Source organism: Ixodes scapularis, unplaced genomic scaffold, assembly GCF_016920785.2.
Source record: "Ixodes scapularis isolate PalLabHiFi unplaced genomic scaffold, ASM1692078v2 PGA_scaffold4__175_contigs__length_147842914, whole genome shotgun sequence".
Classification (NCBI taxonomy): Eukaryota; Metazoa; Arthropoda; class Arachnida; order Ixodida; family Ixodidae; genus Ixodes; species Ixodes scapularis.
The window spans coordinates 32,904,235-32,926,846 of NW_024609879.1; the positions used below are offsets into that span (position 1 = coordinate 32,904,235).

The 22,612-nt window shown below is 43.7% G+C and overlaps 1 protein-coding gene across 1 annotated transcript in view; it reads left to right on the forward strand.

The window, feature by feature from the left end:
- The first annotated feature begins 11,070 nt into the window (after window positions 1–11,070).
- Window positions 11,071–22,612, forward strand: part of LOC115311278 — a 67,930-nt gene continuing 56,388 nt past the window's right edge. The window contains exon 1 of the mRNA XM_029969899.2: window positions 11,071–11,125. Within this exon, the coding sequence (XP_029825759.2) occupies window positions 11,071–11,125 (55 nt within the window). The remainder of the gene's footprint in view (window positions 11,126–22,612) is intronic.

A 22,612-nucleotide genomic window follows, 5' to 3' on the forward strand; every position in this document is an offset into this window, starting at 1 on the left:
TACCAGAAGCTAGCTGCAAGCGGGTTTCGCACTCCCGGAGGCTTATCTTTTTTGCTTTGCAGAGTTCGAAAACGAAATCCCCTATGAGCGAGATAGCGGCCCCAGAATCCAAAAGTGCGGCAATGGGAAAATCGAGCAGTGATATTGTCATGCGCGGTTCAATGATGTTAGGCTCGGGCTGGATTCGACATACCGATGGAATCTGTGCCGCGGCCTGACCGCTCCCAGGGATTGCACCGGCCGTCGGCGAGTGGCTGTCTGGTTTCAGCGTCGCCGGCCGTAGTAGTTTCCCTGGTTGTTTTGGTTCCGGCCCTTTGCCGCTGTCTCGTGCCACCTCTTGTTTGTAGTGTCCAGAAGCCTTGGACACTGCTTTCGGTGATGGCCGGGCTGCTCGCACTCGTAGCAGCAGTCCGACGACAGTTGCCTGCTTAGGCCACCCGCACCGAGGTGCCCGTCGGACCGCCTCCAGTGATCGGATAAGGAACCACTATGGGAGGGCCTCCACCAGGCTTGCGACTGGCTGTTGTGGGGAGGGCTTGTTCCGTTGCGGCGGGGGTCAATGCTGCTGGGCTGCGGGTTTGGGACCGCACCGTGCCAGTTTTCGCCAGCACTTGCAGGAGCAGACTGATGAAGATGGTTCGCTTGAGTGGTGATCTCCGTTGGGCGCCAGCTTACGATAGGGCACGGCCAACAACCTCCCACCTGTCGCGGCGACCCCCGGCCGAAACCCTCACGGGCCTCGCTGTGACCTCCGGGGATCTCTCGGGGAGAGTTAGGCGAACATACGCTTATCCCGCACGGGATATCACCAAGCATGCCACGCCAACTCTCCTGGTTGACGTGGTGGGGAAGGGAGGTCTCGTTCGGACAGTCCACTTGCGTGGAGGCCTCGGGGCCCCGCCATGCTCATGCCGGTTCGAGCGCGTACTTGGCTGGTGGCGGCGGCACGTAATTCCGCTCGTCATGAAGAGCTTCCTCGATGAGGCGGGCGCCCCGGGCTAGCTCTTCAAGGGTCTCAAAGGTGCGGTTGATCAGGTAGACGTGGTACCTGGGGTGACACTGTCTTCTGACCCGAGCTACTCTGTCCGACTCCGGTGACTTCGGGTCCGCCCTCTTGAAGAGCTCTTGCATGACCCGAACGTACCGGACCAGACTTTCATCCGAGTGCTGCGTCCTTGCCTCGAGCTCTCGGAGAATCTGCGTCGCGTAGCCTGCAGGCAGGAACTCGTCTCGAAGCCTTGTCTGGAAGTCCGCCAGGCTGGTGAAGGGGGCCTGTGACCCCAACCAGCACCTGGTGCTGGCTTGCAACGCCAGCGGGACAATCCGGTTCACGATGAAGGCTTCTGAGGCACCGGAGGCAAGGTGGTACGTCTGCAGCTCGCCCAGGAAGTCTGCCACGGACTTGACGTCGTCGTACCCCATGTAGACCGGAACAGTCAAGTGTGGTCTGGGCTCTCGCGGTGGGGTTTCCTGCTGGCCAGGCGTGTGGGCCAGGCGCTGCATCACGGAGTCGCACATCTCCGTGACCTTCGTGAGCAGGTTCATTTGTGCTGCTGCGGCCATCGCTTCCTGCTCCCGCGTGAGCATTCCTGCAAGCACAAAAAAAGAAACGTCCCCAAAAACCCAACACAAGCGCGCAAAACGATTGCCGCGGTCACAAAACAAACAGTCAGAAACACGCCAATACAACAAACGTGGACGTGTCGGAAGCACGAAACAACGATAGGAAACACGGGGAATGTGAAAAAGGCTTACCGAAAGAAGAAACCAAGCCCCGTGAAATTCCTGCGAGTGGGTAGCATACCACGGTTGGGCGCCATTGTGGTCGGTTTGCCTTGCTGCATACCCGACCCGGAGGAATAACACGGAGCCAACGGTTTCAACAACAAGAAACTACATTTAATTGGACATGGACAAGACGATTAACATTGCTACCGGCGCTGCCGGAGTCCAGGCAGCGACTCTCCGTGCGCCGCCTCTGATCTGCCTTATCAAGGCGGCGCATCCGATGTGCGCGTGGCTGGCGTGACGTCGCCGCCACGCGGGAAAACTTCGGCACCTTTGCCTCGCAGTCGGGCAACTTGGCTGGGGAGCCGCCAGGGTGCCCACAAGGCATATTCGTTGTTTTTGTTTAAGATCCTGCACGGCTTGATTACCTCTCTCAGCCTTCTGTCCGAGTCAGCTTTAAAGTTCCACTTCTGCCTACAGGGCTTCAGTCATCTTTTTATATAGCTCAACATTTCAGCCGCTTAACCCCGATCCAAAGATCGACTGAGTGTTCGAAAATTCCTCCTGCAAAAAAGAGATGATCAGTTGAATTGTTGATGTTTGTCAGTACAATATCCACGTATTTACTGTTTGCTTTCACACCTGATGATGTCTCTCTTTTGCTCTTTTGATTTGCCTTATTCATTTAAGTGTCTTCCTACTTGTTAATACGTTTAGTCTCAGACTGGTGAACTACGTTCCCCTTCTGCACTCGTGTGTATGTGCGTTTGTGTGTGTGTGTTTTTGCTTGTTTTTTTTAAGTGTGCAAGCACTAAGATCGATTTGTCTTTCTGGACAGAATCACCAACAGTGCTTGCGTGATTGATGGATTAATCAATTGACCGATGAATAATAAATATTATTAACACTATTATTCATACTGACTTGAATCATTTGCTATATTTGATAGATTCATTATTTATTTAACTGCCAATAGTATGGGCGCAGAGCCACTTTCTGGCATCAGACCCTTATCTCCGCAACCTACATTCAAAACAAAATCGCAAAACAAAAAATTGTGATGGCCGAGCTGACCCAACTTCACGTAACAATGCGGACATTGATCAATGAAGCGTCAGACTTGTGCGCTAGGGTGCTTTCTAGAAGAACTTTGTTGGATAGAGGTAACAGCACCCTGGTTTCTAGCCCAATTAAATCCATCGCAGAACTTCAAACATCCGCGCATATGTTACACTAGTGGGGATTGTAGGATGTTAAGGTTTGAAAGCGTGATCACAAGTGATCTGATGATAGAATACAAAAAAAAATTATGAGGCGATGTATATTTAGGTTTATTCATTGTAAAACTAAAAGTTAGCCCTGAGAACACCTATGGCATTTATTCAGGAACCCCGAGATCCTGGGTTCAATTCCACCCCTGTCCGTTTTGATGTGGACGAGCATCGTACCGGGGCGTGGTAGTGTATCACTACTGTGTGGTGCACGTTAAAGATACCAAAGTAGCAGTTGTACTGGACAGCCTAAATTGCTCATCTACAGCGAGTGTCTCGTTGCAGGTTTGAAAGTGGCTGACCAAGTACAGGCTGTATAAACGTGCAAACACCCCAATTGATTTAGAGCAGTTAACAGAAGTATGATTTTGTATTCCTCATCACAAAATGACCGTCGCAATTTTGAGGCTCCAAGAAGTATCCTTGACATTGCGCTCCATTTTCACATACTTAATAGAAATAGGTAGTGAGGCTATCGTACCGATGGTTGGTGTTATCGTATGAAGTTACAATGAAGCAGCCTGCGCCAGCGAAATTGTTTCAATGTCCACAGAACAGTCGAGTGATCATAGTTGATATGGTGCGTTTTAATTAATTTGTAGCAATAGTCTAAAGAAGCTGGAAAACTACATTATTACCTGCGAAGTGTTTTCAAAAAGGTACACCTTGATGATAAGTATAACAAACCATCAAATAAGAAGTCAAGAAGAATTAATTAAAATAAAAGTTCCAACTATAGACACAAATCTTCTGTTGTACAACGATTACCGCTATCCCTTTATCAAATTTAATTCATCGAGATTATTTAATTCGTAGAGAAATGCAAATGGTGATGGTCGATTGTGATTTTGTGGATACTGAAGCAGGAAACCCCTGCCTGGTCGAAATAGTGTTGTGCATTCTCAAGCTGAGACATCCACGTATAACTCGTGTTTACACCTGCAAAATATGTTTTTATGAAAGTTGGTCCCATTTATCCTCTAATACCAAACGCTAAATACGTTTATATAATGACGCCTTTCTAAATCAACCTTTCAATTTACGAAATTATTTTTTTTTACTCTCCTTGCATGTCATGGGACTTGACACGCAGTGTCAAAATCCCATGACATGAAAGAGTAATCATTTCAGGGGTGCCAAAATATTACAATAAGTTATATTCATGGCTATGTAGGCTCCGAGGGAAACATTTTTGTATATTAAGATACAAATAAAGAAGGGGTATGACGCACGTGTAAAATGTAAGCCCTTTAATGACGTAAGGTGTCCAAAGAACCTTAACCATTTCCACGTAGTCGGAAGCGCTTGAAACGCTTTTTCTACATTTAGATCACACCTCCAGCGATCTAAACTGAGCATTCAGGAAATCTGGAAAGAATATAATATATAAAGCGCAGCAGGATGATAATTTGTAAGGAGTGTTCGCTGCGTTAAACAAATTTTAATACATCCCGCGGCAACATCTGTCGATGCGGTCACGTACACACAATGCTAGCGGGATTTCCTAACAGTGCCGAAAATAGGCTGCGGTCTTTTTCGACAAGCTTTTCCAAATACGCTTCCCGGCGTGTGCCATTTTATCAGCACGGGGGCGGTAAAGCAGAGAGCGGCCGATCCCAAAGAGAAACTACGAAAAGGCCGCTGCACTGCCTTAGGATTCCAGCGGCATTCAATTGCCGATGTTTGTTGCTTGCCCTCGAGAGGCGAAAAATGCGACAACGTTTTGTTAAACATTCGGTTGGTAACTAAACAAGGGGGCGGCATTCATCTGTTATATACCTATGCTAAAAGTATGCATCAAGGACGAAATAGGCCCCACAGGGTAATATAATATATTTGCTTCTGAACTGGAAATATAATTACCCGCTCAACTAATATGTTTGCATGCACATTATGTGTATAACAACTTCTGCCAAGGGCACCTTCGTTATCATGCGCGGCCTCCAAACATGTATAATAATCGAAAATATGAAGACGAGTGAACAGTACTTGATCGAATAGAACAAAGTGTACGAAGCCACCGAATGACAAACTATTGGCGGGTCTCCAAATGTCCGGTCGAGTGAACTAACCACTGCACCACATAGACTTGTCTCTTCGGGTTTTCGTATGAATTAATAATGGCGGGAAACGAAGAGTATTCAATGAAAGGTGTTCTCAAAACACACGCCGCCGAGTGTAACGTGGCACGCGCATGCTTTCACGTCGTACGTGCTCGTTTTTGTCCAAAATTCTGGATCATATTGAGTGCATACTGCAGCTCGGTCTCCGGCTTCAGGGCTCACGGAAGTTTCACCAGAGAGGAGTTGCAACTCTGCGATGAATGTGGCACTTACGCTTGCTTCTGCGCTTTGGAGAAATGTCTACGGCCAACTGCCAGTGTAGTGACATCCTACAGAAAAACACATGGCTTCCGCGTGACGTGTCATTTGTCGGCCATGTTGATAAACAGCTTCCTCTACTCCACCGTGTGTTTGTATGCAGAAGATCAGTTATTAGAGACGTGGTAACTGTTTGCAAAGTGCATAAGTGTGGCGAGCGGGTGGGTTCTCGAAAGAAGTCTGTAGATATGACTGGACGTATTTGGACGGTACAAACACACCCTTACCGCTCATTCACACTGGAAGCGGATCCGTGTTCGGAAAGCAGTTGCGAACGCGGTTGTGCAAAGATCCAGTACAATTGCTCGCGCACTCGATGACATCAAGTGCGCGTGCATTTGTACTGGATCTTTATACAACCACGTTCGCTTCCGCTTGGCGAACGCGGATCCGCTTTCAGTGTGAATGAGCAGTTAGACCGCTTCCTTTCTTTTTTTTTTTGGAGTCGTCTCCTTTGGATGTATTGGCGCCATTTTGACCTCGGACGTAACAACTTGTTTATCGCCCGCCCGTCTCGATTCGGAATAAAGATCGGTATGCATATGACTCAAGTGCTTGTGGATGTTTATTTATCGTCCCGATCACTGCGGAGAAAAAAAAAAAAAAAAGTAGAGTGGAATCGGAAACACAGCACCCACTCACTTGGGAACACTACCGAAAAAAAGATTTTTTTTTTTTTTTTAGCTATGGCGTTTGGTGAAAGTTGAAGCCTCAAAAATGTCATGTGACACCACCAAAGTTGCGACGAGATGATTCGATGTACCACCTCGGCGGGCGCTCTCGTGTGATGTGGCGATAATGATTAGAGCAGACGACGCGCCAAGGAATTAGAAAGAGCGAATATGTCACTTCACATCTATGCCAATTCATAAAGGTTGATTTATCGCAACATTGCGCATGTCGTTTTCGGGAATTTTTTTCCTGAATTACATCGTCACCAAGTGCCCTTTTATATACTAATTCTATAAAGTGTTCAAAAACAATACTGGAGCTTGGCATTACAGCTTGCGCTGCGTGCGTCGCGGTCTTAAATTTTTGTTCTTTGAGACCCGTAGAGAATGCTGTAGAATAATCTGGTTTGCAGTCACCTGAGTGTCGTTTGTGCTGTCCATTGTTGTACGGAACGGCGTTCCAAAGAAAGGCGTTCCTGGAACGCGTTTCTTTTAGAAGGAAAGGAGGAACGCCACCGTTTTTTTTTTTTTTTCCATCGGTGGAACTGGAACAGGAAGTCGTTGCATTTTTACTGGAACGAGAAAAGGAACAGCGTTCCTTTTTTTTTGCAGAGTGCGGTAGTGTTTATTTTATTTCCAAAAAAGAAATGCCAACGTGTAAAAACAATATCTTAACGAAGAACACGACCTCGGTAACTTTTTGATTACTCATCTTATGGTTTATTTTGTGTGGTCCTCGCTTGGTAACAGTAGGCTGAAGGAGAGCTAGTGGACTTCGATTTTGTTTTCAGTGCCCAAGGCTGCGCTATAAAACCAAATCTTTTAGTCGAAGAAAAACTCACAAAAAGAGAAACGTTTCAAACGCAGCTACTTTTTTATTTCCAGGAATTATCATACGTCAAGGAATCTAAAACCGACTACCGCCATCTCCTGCACTCCCTCAAAAAACCTACACTTACAACAAAATAACAAGTTACAAGCCATTGAACGCACCCGTGTACCCCGAACAATGGTCGCTTAAACGATGACCAAAAATGAATCTTTATTCCTTCTTCCCTTGTCCCCCACCTTTAAACTGAACAGCAAATCCAACCTTCATGAAGGAGTAGTAGTTTTCAAGGGTGACGTTCCAAAAGCCCCACACTCTTCTAAAATCGCTCGCCTTACGGACAGCAACATCGATAAGCAACTGTTGTTAAGTTCGAACACGGGACTTTGTCAGATTGAAACATGTGAGGTTGATGTAAAGCGCTCGTGCAATGTGGCGTAAGAGTACATTTGGCTCGTCTGAATCGCTCATTACAAAGATGAATATGGTTAAAAGCTAAGATTTTTAATGGTGAATATATAAACAAATGAAACCCTGCGTCCACTTGTCTTCATCTCCTGGTGCCCTTTCATCGAGGAACTCAACATGTTGTCTTGCCATTTGATGGGATAAATATAAAACTAAAACTTTGCTTGATCAAACTAAATATGGTAATCAGCAAAATACAAATGCAACGTATATGCAACGATACATTTTTTTTTACTGTAACGGGAGCGAGTTCCTTTTTCACAAATGAAACTTTTAACGGAAACGCTGTCCAAAAATCAGGACGGAAGAACGAGCTTCCGTTCTTTTTTTTTTTTTAAGGAACGAGTATAACACTGATGCTGTCATGTTAAGCAGTGCACGCGGCACAGCTAGAATAACAGCACGTCCTATTAGAACCGCCATAAAATGTTTTCATGAGAAAATTCAAATTCGCGATCAGGGAGTATATGGCTGTAACATGAATTCTGGAACGCGTTTCGACTGGTGCGTTTAGCTTCCTGGCCATCCTGCTCAAATATCAAAAGATGTCCCCAAGTGGCAAGTAATGATTGGTCTTCAGGTAGGAAAGAACTCAAGTGTCGCTGTCGTCGCGGCGTCCCAACTCACGGCCACGCATGTTTCCATGAACTGTCAAGCCAAAAGGCATCTACCGCGTAAAAATAGGCGTCTGCAACATCCACCACCGCTGGTGTTACGTTACCAAAATCATGGTCCGTTACAACGTGACACTCATTTAATGTCATCCAAGGAAAATCGATCGCGAACAACCGCATTGTAGGACGCGATATATATAGTAGTCGGAAACGCTTTCCACTCACCTTTTTAATGTATTAGGGAGACATTTTGCAACCCTTAGGGAATTGAAGGGCTCTAGTTTTTCCTTTAGTTGCCCAATCATCCGTAAAGGCCCTGTCACACGGATGCAGCAGTTCGACAACTCTACCGGGCAACACAAGGAATTCGTGTGGCCGGGGACCTTGTCACATCGCGGTAACAACAACAGTCGGACAACGTGTTGCTGCCGCCCGGCAACCGTGTTTTCCGATTTCTTGTCCGACAACCCTGTCCTACCGCGCTGACTGCGGGGACAACACGGGGAACACTCCGCCATCTTGACTGTTTAGCTTTGTCCGTGTGTGGCGCGGCGTGGCGGCGTCACTGGATATGTGTGTCTACGAAGTGCTAGAGCGTTCGAGGAGCCGGAAATTACCACGAGACGGCATCAACCGGTGACTGCGATTAGAAAAACTTGACAAGGGGAGTATTTTCACCCTATATTTTATCAAAATGTTATTTACTCGCTGACAAAGCAGATAGCCCTAACCGAGGAAAAACGTATGAAGTCTTTGCGTCAAGATTTTTTCCTCAAGCAATTTTTATTTCTACTATAAAAATGAGTTAGCACATGAGGTATCCCAAAGCGTCTTTTTATAGCGTGGTGTTGAGCTGGACTGATAGTGCTTAAAAACCGCCACACCGAAACAATTGGCCTTCATAACAATCGGTGAAATAAATATTTTTCAGCGTTGTCTATTTGCCTACCGCCTGCGATGTGATTGCTTCATTCACTAAAATGTTCTGGGAATTTTAGAAATAGATCAGGTGAGTGGTAGCGGCTGTTTCCAAGTTCCAAGCATCAACGATCATGATCACAGTGGTCGTTTTAATTCTTCAATATTGTAAAGTTTGCGTTCGTGGATTATTTTACTGCACAATATCAGGTGAGTAGGCATGCCATATTATTTGACTTGCAGTAATGTGAGCTGGTTTCCCGGCAGTTCTAATTTCAACTCTTGTTTGAATGTTCACTACCGTAGTTGTGACCATCTCGACAATCGCTTTCCTTAATTACGAAGTAAAATATTCATCAACTTTATTTTAGCTGCACGGCTGCCTTTATTATTTTTAAATAAAGTTTTCGAAGCCTTTATTCGAGTAAGACGTTATTGAGACGGAACTAGCTCTGCCATCTAAGCTATCTGTGTTTTCGGGTTTCCGGCCCGCTGAGCCAGCGATCAGAGCAACACACGTTCTCCAACATAAGTTGCTGCTGTTTTTGTTGCCGAAAGCTGTCATACCGAGGCAACATTTTAGTTGTCCTGCTGTTTCCGCAATATGACAGGTTTGTCGGCCAACACGGGGAATGAGCCCGACTGTTGGACAACGTGTTGTGTTGCTGTTACCGTCGTGTTGCCTCAGTTTGACAGGGCCTTAAAAGGGTAGATAATTGGTCTAGTTGTTAATTAAACATCTAAACGGTATTAGCGCGCACGTAGAGAGAAGAAAGAAGATACAGTACCAGAGCACTACTCACAACTATATTTACTAAGATGAAAAGAAAAAAAGAACATCGTAGAAACCCATCAACCCAAAAAAGGTGATAATGTAAGAAGTTTATTTTTCGTCATTGTTTTTTTTTTTTTTTTTTGGGGGGGGGGGGGGGAGGGTGATGGGTTTTTACGATGTTCTTCCTTCTCTTCATCTCAGTAAATACAGTTGTGAGTGGCGCCCTCTCTACTGTATTTTCACTCTTCGCTCTTTATGTGCGGTAATTTCGTTTAGATCCCAATTATCTATTCGAAATTCGCACATCTGATTTTGAAAGTGTTTTGTGTGTCTGTGGGTGGTGCCCTGCGTCGTTCGCTGCACATACGGGGTCGATTACATTAATAGGTCAACCGCAACGAATAAATGTATACCGTATTTACTCGAGTAATAGCCACAATATTTAAGAGCAAGGCCTTTTGCGTCTGCTTTCCCACACAACACAAATACAGCCAATCATTCCGTTACGCATAAATAACATAACGAATAACCAGATCGAGAACAATATTCTCCATACAAATGCAATCTATACAAATGGCATCTTCGCACGAAGACCTTATCTCTGTCTTGTAAACAGCCTAACTCATGCTGTAGATCGCGGTGATTGGCTATCTGCGTGCTCCGCGGAAAAGCGAACACTCAGGTTTCCTTCTTAAAAAAAAAGCTACGGAGCTTTAAAAAAAAAAAAAAAAAAAAGGAGTTAAAAGTGACTTCTAGTGTATCTTTACCCCGGGAACCCGAATACCCAAACCATCTGCTGCGCAAGTATAGTTGAACGCGAGAAAACGCGGAAGACAGTCACTGTCCGTGACGTCATCGACGGTTCTTTTGTCTGCCCAAGGCTAAGGAGGCGGGGCTTCAGCCCTATTTTGAAATTGCTCGAATGGCTCTCCCGCGCGTCGCACTGAAATATAATTGTGATATCTGCTATTCTAAAGGCCAAATGAACGCAAGTCAAGCGTTTTTTTTTTTTTCCAAGTGCAGATGTGCGGTATCTTCTTCTTAAACAGTGCGGCTATTACTCGAGTAAATACCGCAGATGCTGCCTCCATACAGAGTGCAGCACGCTTGCTAACATTTGTTGTTCCGCCTTAGGCTTTCGAAATAGAGGTTGCACTTAACAGGTGTTTGAAGAAAAAAACATTCCGTTGAGGTTGCAAGAAAAACAATAACAATAAAATGAGAAATAAAAGCCAGCTCGAAAGGAATTAACGGCTAAAAGAGTTTCACTGTTGTCGGGGATAAGAATTGCTATTTCGAGCGGAGCATTTCTCCAGCGGAACTGGAAAAATCATATTTGCAGGTATTCGCATATATATCTATATTTATATTTATTCCCTTGTCTTATGTTATTTTGTTTATATTTTAGAAACGAAATGCTTCGTGCCCAGAGCCTTTTTATTATGCTTGCCTTTACATATGGCATTTCGGGTAAGTCAACTTTTTGATTATATACTCAATATATATAGCGTGTTTTAGTTCCAAGTCCACCCGGGCTTTGAGAAGAAATGTTATTTTAATAAATAAAAACTATATATTAGGGGACCGCTTTTTTTAAATGAAAAAAAAAGGAAAAGACAAGATTTCGGGATTTTGTTTTGTTTTAGGCTAGGCACAATGACTGCACTAGGCCTACTGCACTGCTTTTTGGCCGACACTAAAAACACTTATTTTATTACGCTTAGTCAATGGCAATTTATTATGATGAGTTAAATACATAATTTTTTTATTTGTTTCACTCTTCTTTTGACAATTTCGACAAAGTTTGACAAAGTATCTTAGCGTTCTATTTAAGAAATTATTATCTACCACATTAATATCCACATAATGGTGAAACTTAGCACTTTCTGTTGAAGACAAAATCAGTAATCTTCGTACAAATTAGAAACTGTTAAATACATTTGAATATCGGAATGTTTAAAAAGCATCAAGTGCAAAATGAATTTGCTCAAAATGGTAAATTTGTCTTTGTTTTTTTTTATTATTATCAAGGTATAATAGCGTTTCATCATTAGGTTAAAGTATACTGCTAGCACATTGTTTCAACAACTGGAGATGAGGCTTGAATCTGGTTAAATATGCGTTGTAAAACAGAAAACTTTGTTAGCGATCAAAACAACTTGTATTACGCATAAGGCAGTGTTTTAATTACTTCGAAGCCTATGGCTTAAACTGAATATTAATATTAGGTAATTACCCATAATCATGACAAACGTTGGCCATAACCGCACCCATGTGATTACGCAGTCGCAACGCGAAACTGACAAGATTCAGTCCTAGTTATATAAACTATTAAAATTATTCTTTTTTATTTTTCAATAAACCACAATCATTCCTTGCTTCTAAGCAAAATGCGAAATGAAGCATTGCCGTCCTGAATTCTTAAGACTTCAAATTTCGCAATGGTCTTAGCAATCATTATGCAATAAAGGTGTGTTTGGAGTATCTTTATTTGTTAGATTATTTCAAGAGGATTGTCTAAGTCAGTAGGTTTGCCTTCTAATTGAATTTTGTCACTCAAGTTAGCGGTTTGTATTTGACTCTGTATGCTGCATTTAGGTTCAATAAAGTATATTGCTGTGATTGTTATCCTGAATTTAACTCGACAACAAAAATGTGTCTTGAAGCAGGTTGTACGCCCTAGCCTCTGAAACCTTCAGAATTCAAAATGTAGACAGGTCATTGGAGCCAAGCTAGTCTAAAGAAAATGAAGTGCTAAAGATTTGAAGGAACCCAGAAGTTAACGTGAAATAAGCCACGTAAAATGAGTCAGTCAAGAGTTATTGATCATGCTGAGCCCCGTGTTTTATGGAATGAGGCCTCCTTATATCATTCTCATAAAAAAATATCATAAGTCCTTTTTACCTGTTGGTGTTCCTTGGACGTTTTATGCCCAATAGAACCCAGTTTTTATATAGGATATTACAATCTTCTTCTAAATGAAAACTCAATAATTGAAGATGCGGCCAACACCGCCTATGCTCATAAGGCATTTGAATTTTGATATCACAATGAGATTCAGTAGAAGCACAACTTGAACACAAGTTCTTCGTCAGCATTTGTAGATTAACGTGTCTTCAATCAGTGATTTGGGACACGGTCGATGCGCAACCGCCAATTCGGTGCCATCCAGAATTGGACACTATCGCGATACAAATGCATATCGATCGTATTAAATAATATATATTTTTGCATATATATCTTTCTATCACAGTGCATGCAGATATAAATATATAGCTGTATTTGTGTTCAAGTATATGAAAAAAATACCAAGGTATATTACTGGTATCATGTACTATTGCGGCCATCAAAATTCTTTAAAATTACCCAGACCTTTTTTTCTCTGAACAACATTTTAAGCTGACATTTTGTTTTCTTTGAAATAATTGTAGAGCGCTGTTAAGGGAGGTTTCATACCTTATTACTGTTGAGAACAAAGTTTGTCGGCAACGTTTTATATCTCGCCATATATGACTCATTTTTAATTCTAAGAAAACAGAATATGTTTTTTCCGTACTTCAGGCGGTCGGCTCTCTGTGTAAGCTTCAAAAATGAAAGACTATGCCGGTACATCCCACAAACCGATAAGGAAAAAGCGGTGAATGTAATCGTAGGTTCGCGAGAGAAAAGCTGTATGAGTCGTCCTAAATAAACTTGAGGATATTTTGGAGGACATGAAACTGATCGATTCCTAAACATGATTTTGTGTGAGAAGAATCGGCTACAAGAAAATGCACCCCAACCTTAATAGAAATTGCTTATAAACTCTGGGATCGGACATTTCAACGAACGCCGTTTCGTCGAACGCCATTTCATCGAAGCCGTTTCATCGAATGCCGTTTCATCGAAAGTCGTTTTATCGAACGCCGTCTTATTGAACGCCAGTGTGGCATTCCCCGCTTCCTGAAGCTGGTCGGAGGTGCCCATCCCGGGTTCTGAAAGTTTTTGACTTGCATCGCCGCAGAACATCAACTGACGGAAGACCAGCTGGAGGCGCTGCTGAGTTCCCAAGAGCCTCCTCGCCAGAAGAAAGCCATAGCGGCAAGAAATAAGAAGGTCCGCCTTTTTTATGAGAACCGACGGAGCATGGCTGTGGGGAACTTTTCGAGAGCAATTGCTCATCATTTGAAACGGTGAATGGCTCTCGCACGAACACTTGAACCCCCGAAAGTTTTAAAATAAAATTTGAAGCGACGTACTTACTTTTAACTTCATTGAGACTTAGAACTAAAAAAAAATGTTTCGTTGTATTTTGATAAATAGCACCTCAGCTTTAGCTACTGCAAGCTTCGGGCAGTAAAAAAGTATCAAGAGCCAGACATAAGAGGGTAGGAGGCTCACATAGCTAAAGTTGCTGCGCCTGCACAAAACCTAAGTCGCCTTCTGGCCTCCATGAGTTGGAGTGCGCTCTTACCGGGAGTGCGACTTTTTATTTATTTGTTACAACACCCTCAAGGCCCATCGCGTAATACAGAAGGGGTGAACAGAGAAGCACAATGTGCGAAACAAACATAAAAATTCGTGCAAATATCCTCAGGGGTTACTTGCATCAAAATTAATTGTAACAGCTACAAGTGTGGACATCAAAAAACCTGACGATGAAATGGGTGAATGACACGAAAATGCACTCGATCCGTGCATAAAAGAGCATCTTTCACAATTTTTATTTAGAAGACATTCGATGAAACGGCCGTCAGCGATTTGATGAAACGGCGTTCGATGAAACGTCCATTTTTTCGATGAAACGGCGTTCGACGAAACGGCGTTCGATGAAATGTCCGGAACCCTGTAAACTCATTCAAGACCTATGTTTTTTCATTTCTAATACAAATAACCACTAATGTGAATTGTCCATGAAGTTTATTTTCTAACAGGCCGCCTCTCGAACTTATTACTTTTATGTTGGTTGCAAAATGGATGTGGAATAATAGAGGTATATACGTAGACCATCTTTTATTTTCTCTGCATATGTATAATTGGCAGGTGCAGTCAACCAGTTTCAGGCCTTACAAGAACGATTCGGTTAGTGCTTAAAATAAAACTAATTCAGTATGACTCTCCCTGCCTCGCAATATGTCTTTTGGTATTAATATTTGGAACAGCCATCTTACTATAATTTTATTACTGATACGTATCAAAAAACCTTTCAAAAATATATAAATCAATATAAGTGTGTCCGCTGTTTTGCGATATGTCCAGTATTGGTATTCCTAAATTCCTAAATACGTTTTAGACTAGGTGGGCCCAACTCGGATGCCACCCATTGTGTGGTTATATGAAACTTCGCGTGCCAAGCCTCGTTCTAGCAGATCTCGGACAACAAAGCCGAGGGGTTCAAGTTTGTACGCCACCTGCCGGATTCCATCGCAGTGCACAGATTGGGCAAGAGTGCTGCGTCACGATTCGGTAGAGACTTGCTTTATGACTGTATGAGCGACAACTTCATTCGAGCACTGACGGCGCATGCGTGTGCCATCTGATTTTCTGGTGACATAAAATCTAGCACTATGAATTTATCAACTGGGGCTGTTGCTCGCACTCGTTTTCTCCTTCGAGGTTACAATAATTCGCGTAAGAGTACGTCGCAGTAAAGATTTATTATAATGAAAAGGGTCCCATGCTTTGCGTCCACTGCCGAAGGACGGGCACTGAGGCGGATATCGGTGATTATAGTGGAGTTTTCAAATATGCAATAATCGCTGGCGACCCCTTAGTATACACAAAAGGAGGAAAACGTCGCATGCAAGGCGTGTCTCTCGTTTTTTTCCTTTATGTATCTTACTTCGCTGAAAACACTGGCATTACGTATTTTATAAAAAAAGAAATATGTTCAAGTAGCCTTCGAATAATTTCAACTGATTGCAATAAAACGAACAGGCATACGCTGTCGTCTTTGTATATTTTTCCGCGGTTCTGCCACTTTCTTTCTTGTTCCTTTTCTCAGGGACGCCTTTGTAAGAATTCAAAACATTCCGCGTTCTCCTCCCGTCTTGTGCCTGTGCATAAGGGTGACGAGATTACTGCCTCACCAGTCACTGGCTATAATTGCTTAGTCATATTACTTCTGAATATTGGCATTTTTATCTAAACTTCTTCATCTCAGTTCCATACACGTAAAGGTTCTTTCAGCGTGGCCTTTCCAATTCCTCGCGTGCGCAGCTGCCGTGAAACCCATTCTTTTTTTTTTTTTTTAATGTCATGGGTCTCTTGCGAAGCTAGAAAAAGTTCAAGTGCTCATGCGCTCTCACATCAATAGTATACAGATATTAAATGAGGCTTTCCAGCCCCGAGTACTTAGAATATTTTCTACTACATAACGGTGTAGTTCACCAAATTTCTGAGGTCCAAGTAACTTTATAAATGTATTAAAAAAAATCAAACCACAGAAAAAGGAAGGAGACACATCGTACCAAACACGAGACGTTCGTGTCCCTGATGCTCGTATCGGGTGACGAAACCATGAGAGGCGAGTGTAAGTCCAAATGAAGGAACCGAAAGAACGCTAAACTGGAAACTTAAGAAATATTTTGACGCTACGTTGTAAAAAAAAAAAAATAGAATTTCCGGTAAGATTTGCATATTCAGAATTGTGGTTCCGTTTTGTAGTTATTTATTTGGGATATCATACTAAATACATTGTGAGTGCATTTGCTCAAAGAATCAACGTAACAATTTGCACTTGTTCAGAGTGTGTTTTTTTTTTTTTCTGAAAACAATTCAGTACTGTAAAGTTCCGTATCAGACAATTTAGCGCCGAAGCTTCGACGCGAAATTTCCTTTAAGCTCAAATGAGATGGATTCATTGTAAACGTTATTCACTCCTTTTTTATATAATGAATTCAAGATCACCTAACAGTGTACAGATTGAAATGCGTTATGTACTGTTTTTTAATATTATTTTAAAATTAATGCAAATTATTGATTGAATTATTCTGACTTCTCAGTGAACGGGAAGGTCAAAACCTCACGCGAATATTAGTTACTTGTAATTAATACTACTTTATTAAATTATTCCTAAGGGCATCAATGGTAGTCAGTTAAAATTAAGTACCATTTTGTTAAAAGATGTCTAGCGTCAACTAGCTAACGGGGAAACCTCGGAAGCAGTTTTGATCTTGTTGAGGCAGAGGTGGTCGTTGCGCTTAAAAAAAGAAGAACTGCGTGGATATGATAACAAACAAAAGATTCTACATTTTTTTTCCTCGGATGACTAGGCGACTGGAAAATCAAGCTCGAGCGCAAAACTTCAACTCACCGCGAGCACGAGTTACCTTCCTTGCGGGAAGGCGTGGTAAGATATGAAGGCCGTCCACACGTCACTGAGTCTTTTATGTCTTCCGTGAAGAGGAGACATAGAAAGAACACACAAGGCACACACAAATAAAAAAAAATACACATCCTAGATTACTCCCTCCGTATAATGCATGACTAAAGATACAAAAAATTAAAGTCAAAATAAAGGAATCAATAAATTCAGCTTGCGTACGATCAATCACAACGCAAGCTGAAAACTACGCTCGATATTTGGCCACTGAGAAATGCAACGTTACTCCATTAACGGGAAGCTCCACATGACATGTGTCTGGTAGATCCTGATTTTGTTACAGGGACAAACAAATTCAAGCGTGAGCCTCAAATGAATGAAATTAGCACCCGAAATTCCAGAGAGAAAATTTATTCAGCTATTGTAAACCGATACAGCAAGACCGGTGACTTAACTATCCCTTTAGATAAAAAAAAAAAAAAAAAAACGACGGAGCCATCGATTTTTATTTTAAAATGCGGGAACTCACAAATTAATATTTCCTTTTAGATGTCACAATACCCTGAAAAAGGAGGAGATCAAGTACCTTTTACTGCATAACCTTCTACAGCCACTTGAGCTACTGCTCGGATACACAAATAGACATGGGATTTGGACAAACTAAAGGAGGACTGGAGTGAAGCCTTATTAACTTTCATTCTCAAATCCACTAAACCCGTCGAAGTGGCACATGACCCTCGAGCCATCTCTGTAATGCTCAGTCTGGCCAAATGCTTTGAGCGAATGACCCTAATTACGTTAACAGGGCACATCGACCATACAAATTTCCTGCACTGCACCAAGACAGGCTCCGGCGGATATCTGTCGACACACAACAACACGCTCCGCCTGCATCAAGAGGATTTTGAGCCAAAAAATCGCACTGTATTGGGCAGAGACATGCATAAGACTTTCGACAACATATCTCCGTAAACTAGCTGAGAAACTACTACACACCAACACCGCTAGAAGAATGCTCACGTGCATAAAATACTTCATCCCGCGTCACATGTTTCAAATCCAAATCAGCGACTACGTGGATGCCCCTTCACGCAACACAGAGCTGTCCCTCGAGGGGCCATCGACTCACTAACAGCTTTAAATACAGAACTCGGAGATCTACCTGCCCAACAAATGATCTGCAATTCAGTTTTACATTGATGACGTTACACAATGTTGCAGTGCAGGCTGCTCAGCCCTTCAAGACAAAATACACCAGCATGGTAGTGACATCATATATCAATACGTCCAATCTATAGACCTGCAGTGCTCCCGAAAACAAAAACGAAAGACATTTTGCCCTTAAACGAGCCAGGAAAATCCAAAGAAAAAACCAGACGACTAATACAACCTCCCTTAAAAAGTACTCATGTTTTCAAAGAACCTATTATGAAGATTCACGTACTTGCATAAAAAAAAGAACAACTGGAAGTGCGACACCTGACTGAAACAATGAATTAAAGAAGTAAACCAGATCAACTAAACGTTCGGTTGACTCCTCCGACGCTAACGAAAAATGCGAGGCAAGAAAATACGCAGACTACTAGAGGTCCTAATTGTCTCACAAGTCATGTACGCAGCAACATACATACGACTCGCCAGCATTCGGGCCATATTCGGGGACATTTAAATTTGAACGGCCACAAGGTTCCCCCCAGTTTTTCCGCGCTTTGCATCCTCCACAAAAATACATGTCACCGGTTTTTTCAGCCTTCTGGAAGACACGATCACAGCTACCGCGCTGCTCGGCAAAAAACGACTCATCAATTTGTTACGAGACTGAGGTATATTAAAATGCCTCAACTACGATGCGAGCACCCTTCGCCCCATACCAACCATTTCTCCTCCATGGGAAGCCATCGTCACTCCCAACTCAATCTCTATTTTTCAAAGATGCACCCGGTAATCAACAGATCTGTAGAAGAGCATATTAAGGTAAGTTAACTGAAACACGGCATCAAGATTTTCAGTACACGTTCTACCTGAACGTATTGTACGACTCCGCTGCCAAGAGAGGCAGGCCGGCAGCCGAAGACTCCGGTATGCAGCTAATAAGACAGTATGACGATGGACCCGTATCCGCACCAGCCGCCCCACTGGAAATGTAGGACATAAGGAATTCTCACGCAAGTTTGGCTGGAGACTGATAAATCACCATTCTCTCAGATATGCAAAAAGCCTTATGATTTTTCTTGCGAGGAATCTTCAAAGAAAAAATGAGAGCCCCACTTACTACATTCATGAAAAAAACACGCTCACCATTTTAACGCTCTAATGAATACCTGGCAATTCGAAAATTGTTGGCAACGCCAGTGCAGGCGCACTCGCCGATAGAAAAACGATCCGAGACCTGCTGTGAGTTCTTGGCCAGAAAGCTGCTACCCAGCACTCATCGAAAATCAGTACGCTAACAGACAACATGAACGCTCGGGGAAATAAAAGTCAATAGGACGCTATACTGTTCCACCAGTGAAAGTCTAAGTAGAGAGCAGATAGTTTTACTAAAGTTGCATAAAGTAAAACAATTACTATCAGGATAAAAATGTCATCACGTAGTCACGTGTGGTTTTGGCCTTTAATAACATACGATATTTTGAAAGCTGTCAAAAGTGCAGCATTCTCAATCAACGCAGAACGCACCACCACCTCTTCCTTCATTCAAGTGGGCTTGACCGCGTGGAGATAGCAAAATGATTTTGATTACCCGGATCACCACTGGTAAATGATTTTGGCAGACGTTTGTTCAATGCAGGTATAACTATTTGTCAAGAGTGCAATTACTGGAAATGCTAGACAATACAATTTGCGACGTGCCCTCGCCGCGTCCAGACTAGAAGAGAGAGGGTAACAAACGGACCTTTGAGGCGACAGTGAAAGATAATCGACAATCATTGGCTGTCGATTATCTTTTTTTTATTTTACGACCAGCAGGGCTGCTGCTGCGCGTAGCAGCTCAAGTATCTGGTGTGACGACCTCAGTAGGGGTAGCACAAATACTTTGTGGTGGGTCCACGCTGAGGAGAAGAGAAGCGAGAAGACGATATTTAGTCTCAACAGAATAATCTGAATGCTAATATCAGTGCTGGGGCCGCCTGTTGCTCACCTCTCGCCCGGAGTGTTCTGGGTGTCCCGTCGCAGGGGTTCCTTGGGAGAAGGGACTTGGAAGGACCGGTCATCAACGTGGCTCTGGTTTGACGGGCAGGTTGTACCGAGGAGGCTCAGGATGCGGCGAATCGGGCTTGCTCGGGTTGTACATCGATGCACGCCTTCCTCTTGTGCTCTTGCGCTGGCTCTCACGTATCACCGCGCACGTCGCGATCACTTTCCCTTGTTGTCCGCTGCCCGCCTCCCAAAAACTCGTCCTCCGCCTTCGACTCGCTTCCCTCCAAGAAGGTCCTCTTTTCCCACGTTCGGCCTGGCTCGCCTCCCTCTCTCCCCGTCCCTGATCGGTTTCCAATTTTCCCTGGCCCCTCTCTCCATTTCCTGTCCGTGCCCTCCCCGCTCCCATGTGTCACCCCCAACCGCGCGCGTCCGAACTTGCTCGCGCCGCGCCGGCGTCTCCAACCGCCACCCCGGACGACGTCACACTGGCATAGGCCTTTCCAGCAGGGGCCCCCGGAACTCGCCCTTGGCCCGAGTACGGTATCCGTGCAGAGTCCCGTCGCGAATGTTGTTCCTCTGCTCCATCGGGGATCTTCTATACCGGGCTCCAGACAAGCAGGGAGCCCCACGTTGGGCACCATATGTGGTATTCTCGCTCACCACTTGACCGGAGAAAGTGACCTAGTCCTGATGGAGATATATTTTATCTGCGAGGCCCGGTGTTCGGCGGCTTACGCCGCCATGGCAGAACCAGTGGTCCTGTCCTGTACCCTACCTCTGTACCTCGCTTCCCGTGGTTTGGTCCCGCCCTCGCTCCTCGCGCGTCCTCCGCATTGTCGTAAAACTTCTTGGTGTCCAAAATCCCTACAAAGTTTGAACGCTATTGTGTTATGGTTGCGATAAAGTCTGTAACTGTGATGATGCATGTCCGGGGGCCAGCCGAGCCTTAGTGCGTTCAGGTGGTGGTTTTTCCAGAAGGTTATGGAATGCGGAAACGTGTAAAACCATTGCTCGCTACAGAACAAAGGATAGCTTTATGAAAACAAGTATTGCATTACGGTGTATATTGTCCGCTTGAATTGTTCGAACAGTTCCTCTTGAAGATTCCAGTTCCGAACAAGTTTGAAGAAGTGCAGGAGGTAATATAATATTAATGATAATAATAATGTTCATTTCTTGTGTACAAAACTGACCACGCGTATCTTCACATTGGCGAACATAAGACGACAAAAAACAAACAACACGAGCAGTATTAAATGTATAAACGTGGCTACAAGCTTCTGGCCACACTGCACAGAAAATCTACTAGTTTCAACTTTCAACTAGACTTTCGAAGTTCCGGTAGAAGACTGGTACCCGTGAAAATGCCCAAGCTAGAGGAGGCGATTCGATTGATTGAAATGATCAGCCTTGACAATAGTTTTAGTTTAGAGATGGAATGAACGTAAAAGACAGTAAACTGTCTGGTAACGCGACAAGGAACATGAAAATCGGAATAATTCAGAAGTAGGCTGGCATCAATTCAGCTATTTTCCACCCAAAGCTCGAAAGGAAACCCGACGTATCGAAACCAAATCCGTTTGTTCTTCAAGTGTGACTGAAAGCACACGGAACAGCAGCAGCTCATAACCCCTTGGTCTTCGAAAAAAAAAAAAAAGAATAATAAACTAAAAAAGGAGCAATTAGGAAATGAAAAAAATGTAAATATATATATATATATATATATATATATATATATATATATATATATATATATATATATATTAGTTATGGAAGACAGGCATTTTTTCAGATTTCTTGAGAGATCACGGAGGCCGAATGTGGGCAAAGCGCCCAGGGACCTGTTTAGGTCTCCTGGCGTATGCTGGTTTCGCCACGATTCCAAGAAAAATCTTCGAAAATTGGGCTCTGTGCACACCCCGTACGCACTCGCCAAGTCAATACGATGGTCTACGGCTTCGTAATGTTTGGCGATGGTGCTGCGCTCACTGTCAAACATCCGCACATCGTTCTTTTGTGTGTGAATTCGCTCGGGAAAGTTCTTCGTCTCGCCGATGTAAGTTGCGGAGCTTTATGCGCATAGAATGGTGTAAACCACGCCCTGTGCCTTTTCTTTTGGTCGACGATCTTTCGGTCTTGGTGTAAATTTTCTGGTGTGGACGGTGGCTTCTCAGCCCCCCGAATACCATCCTTTCCCAATACTCGTGCGAGCATTCGTTGGTTCCCTTGCGTAGGGAACGCTGATGCGCGCGACTCGATGGGGCTGTCTTCCTTTTACTTGTTTCATGTTTTGTCTGGCGGGACCTTGGCGTCGGGCGTTGCGCTCAATAAAGCTACTAGAGTTTCCATTTTCCTTTTGGTGCTCTAATATGGTCTTCTAGTCCTTTTTTTTATCGGTTTCCGACCAGCAGATAGTAGTTGCCCTGCGCCAGGAGGGTCGAAACCACGGACGCCTTTCGACTCGATGGATGCTAAAAGTCAAAATCGAGGTAGAGTCGGGTGTGTGTTGGTTT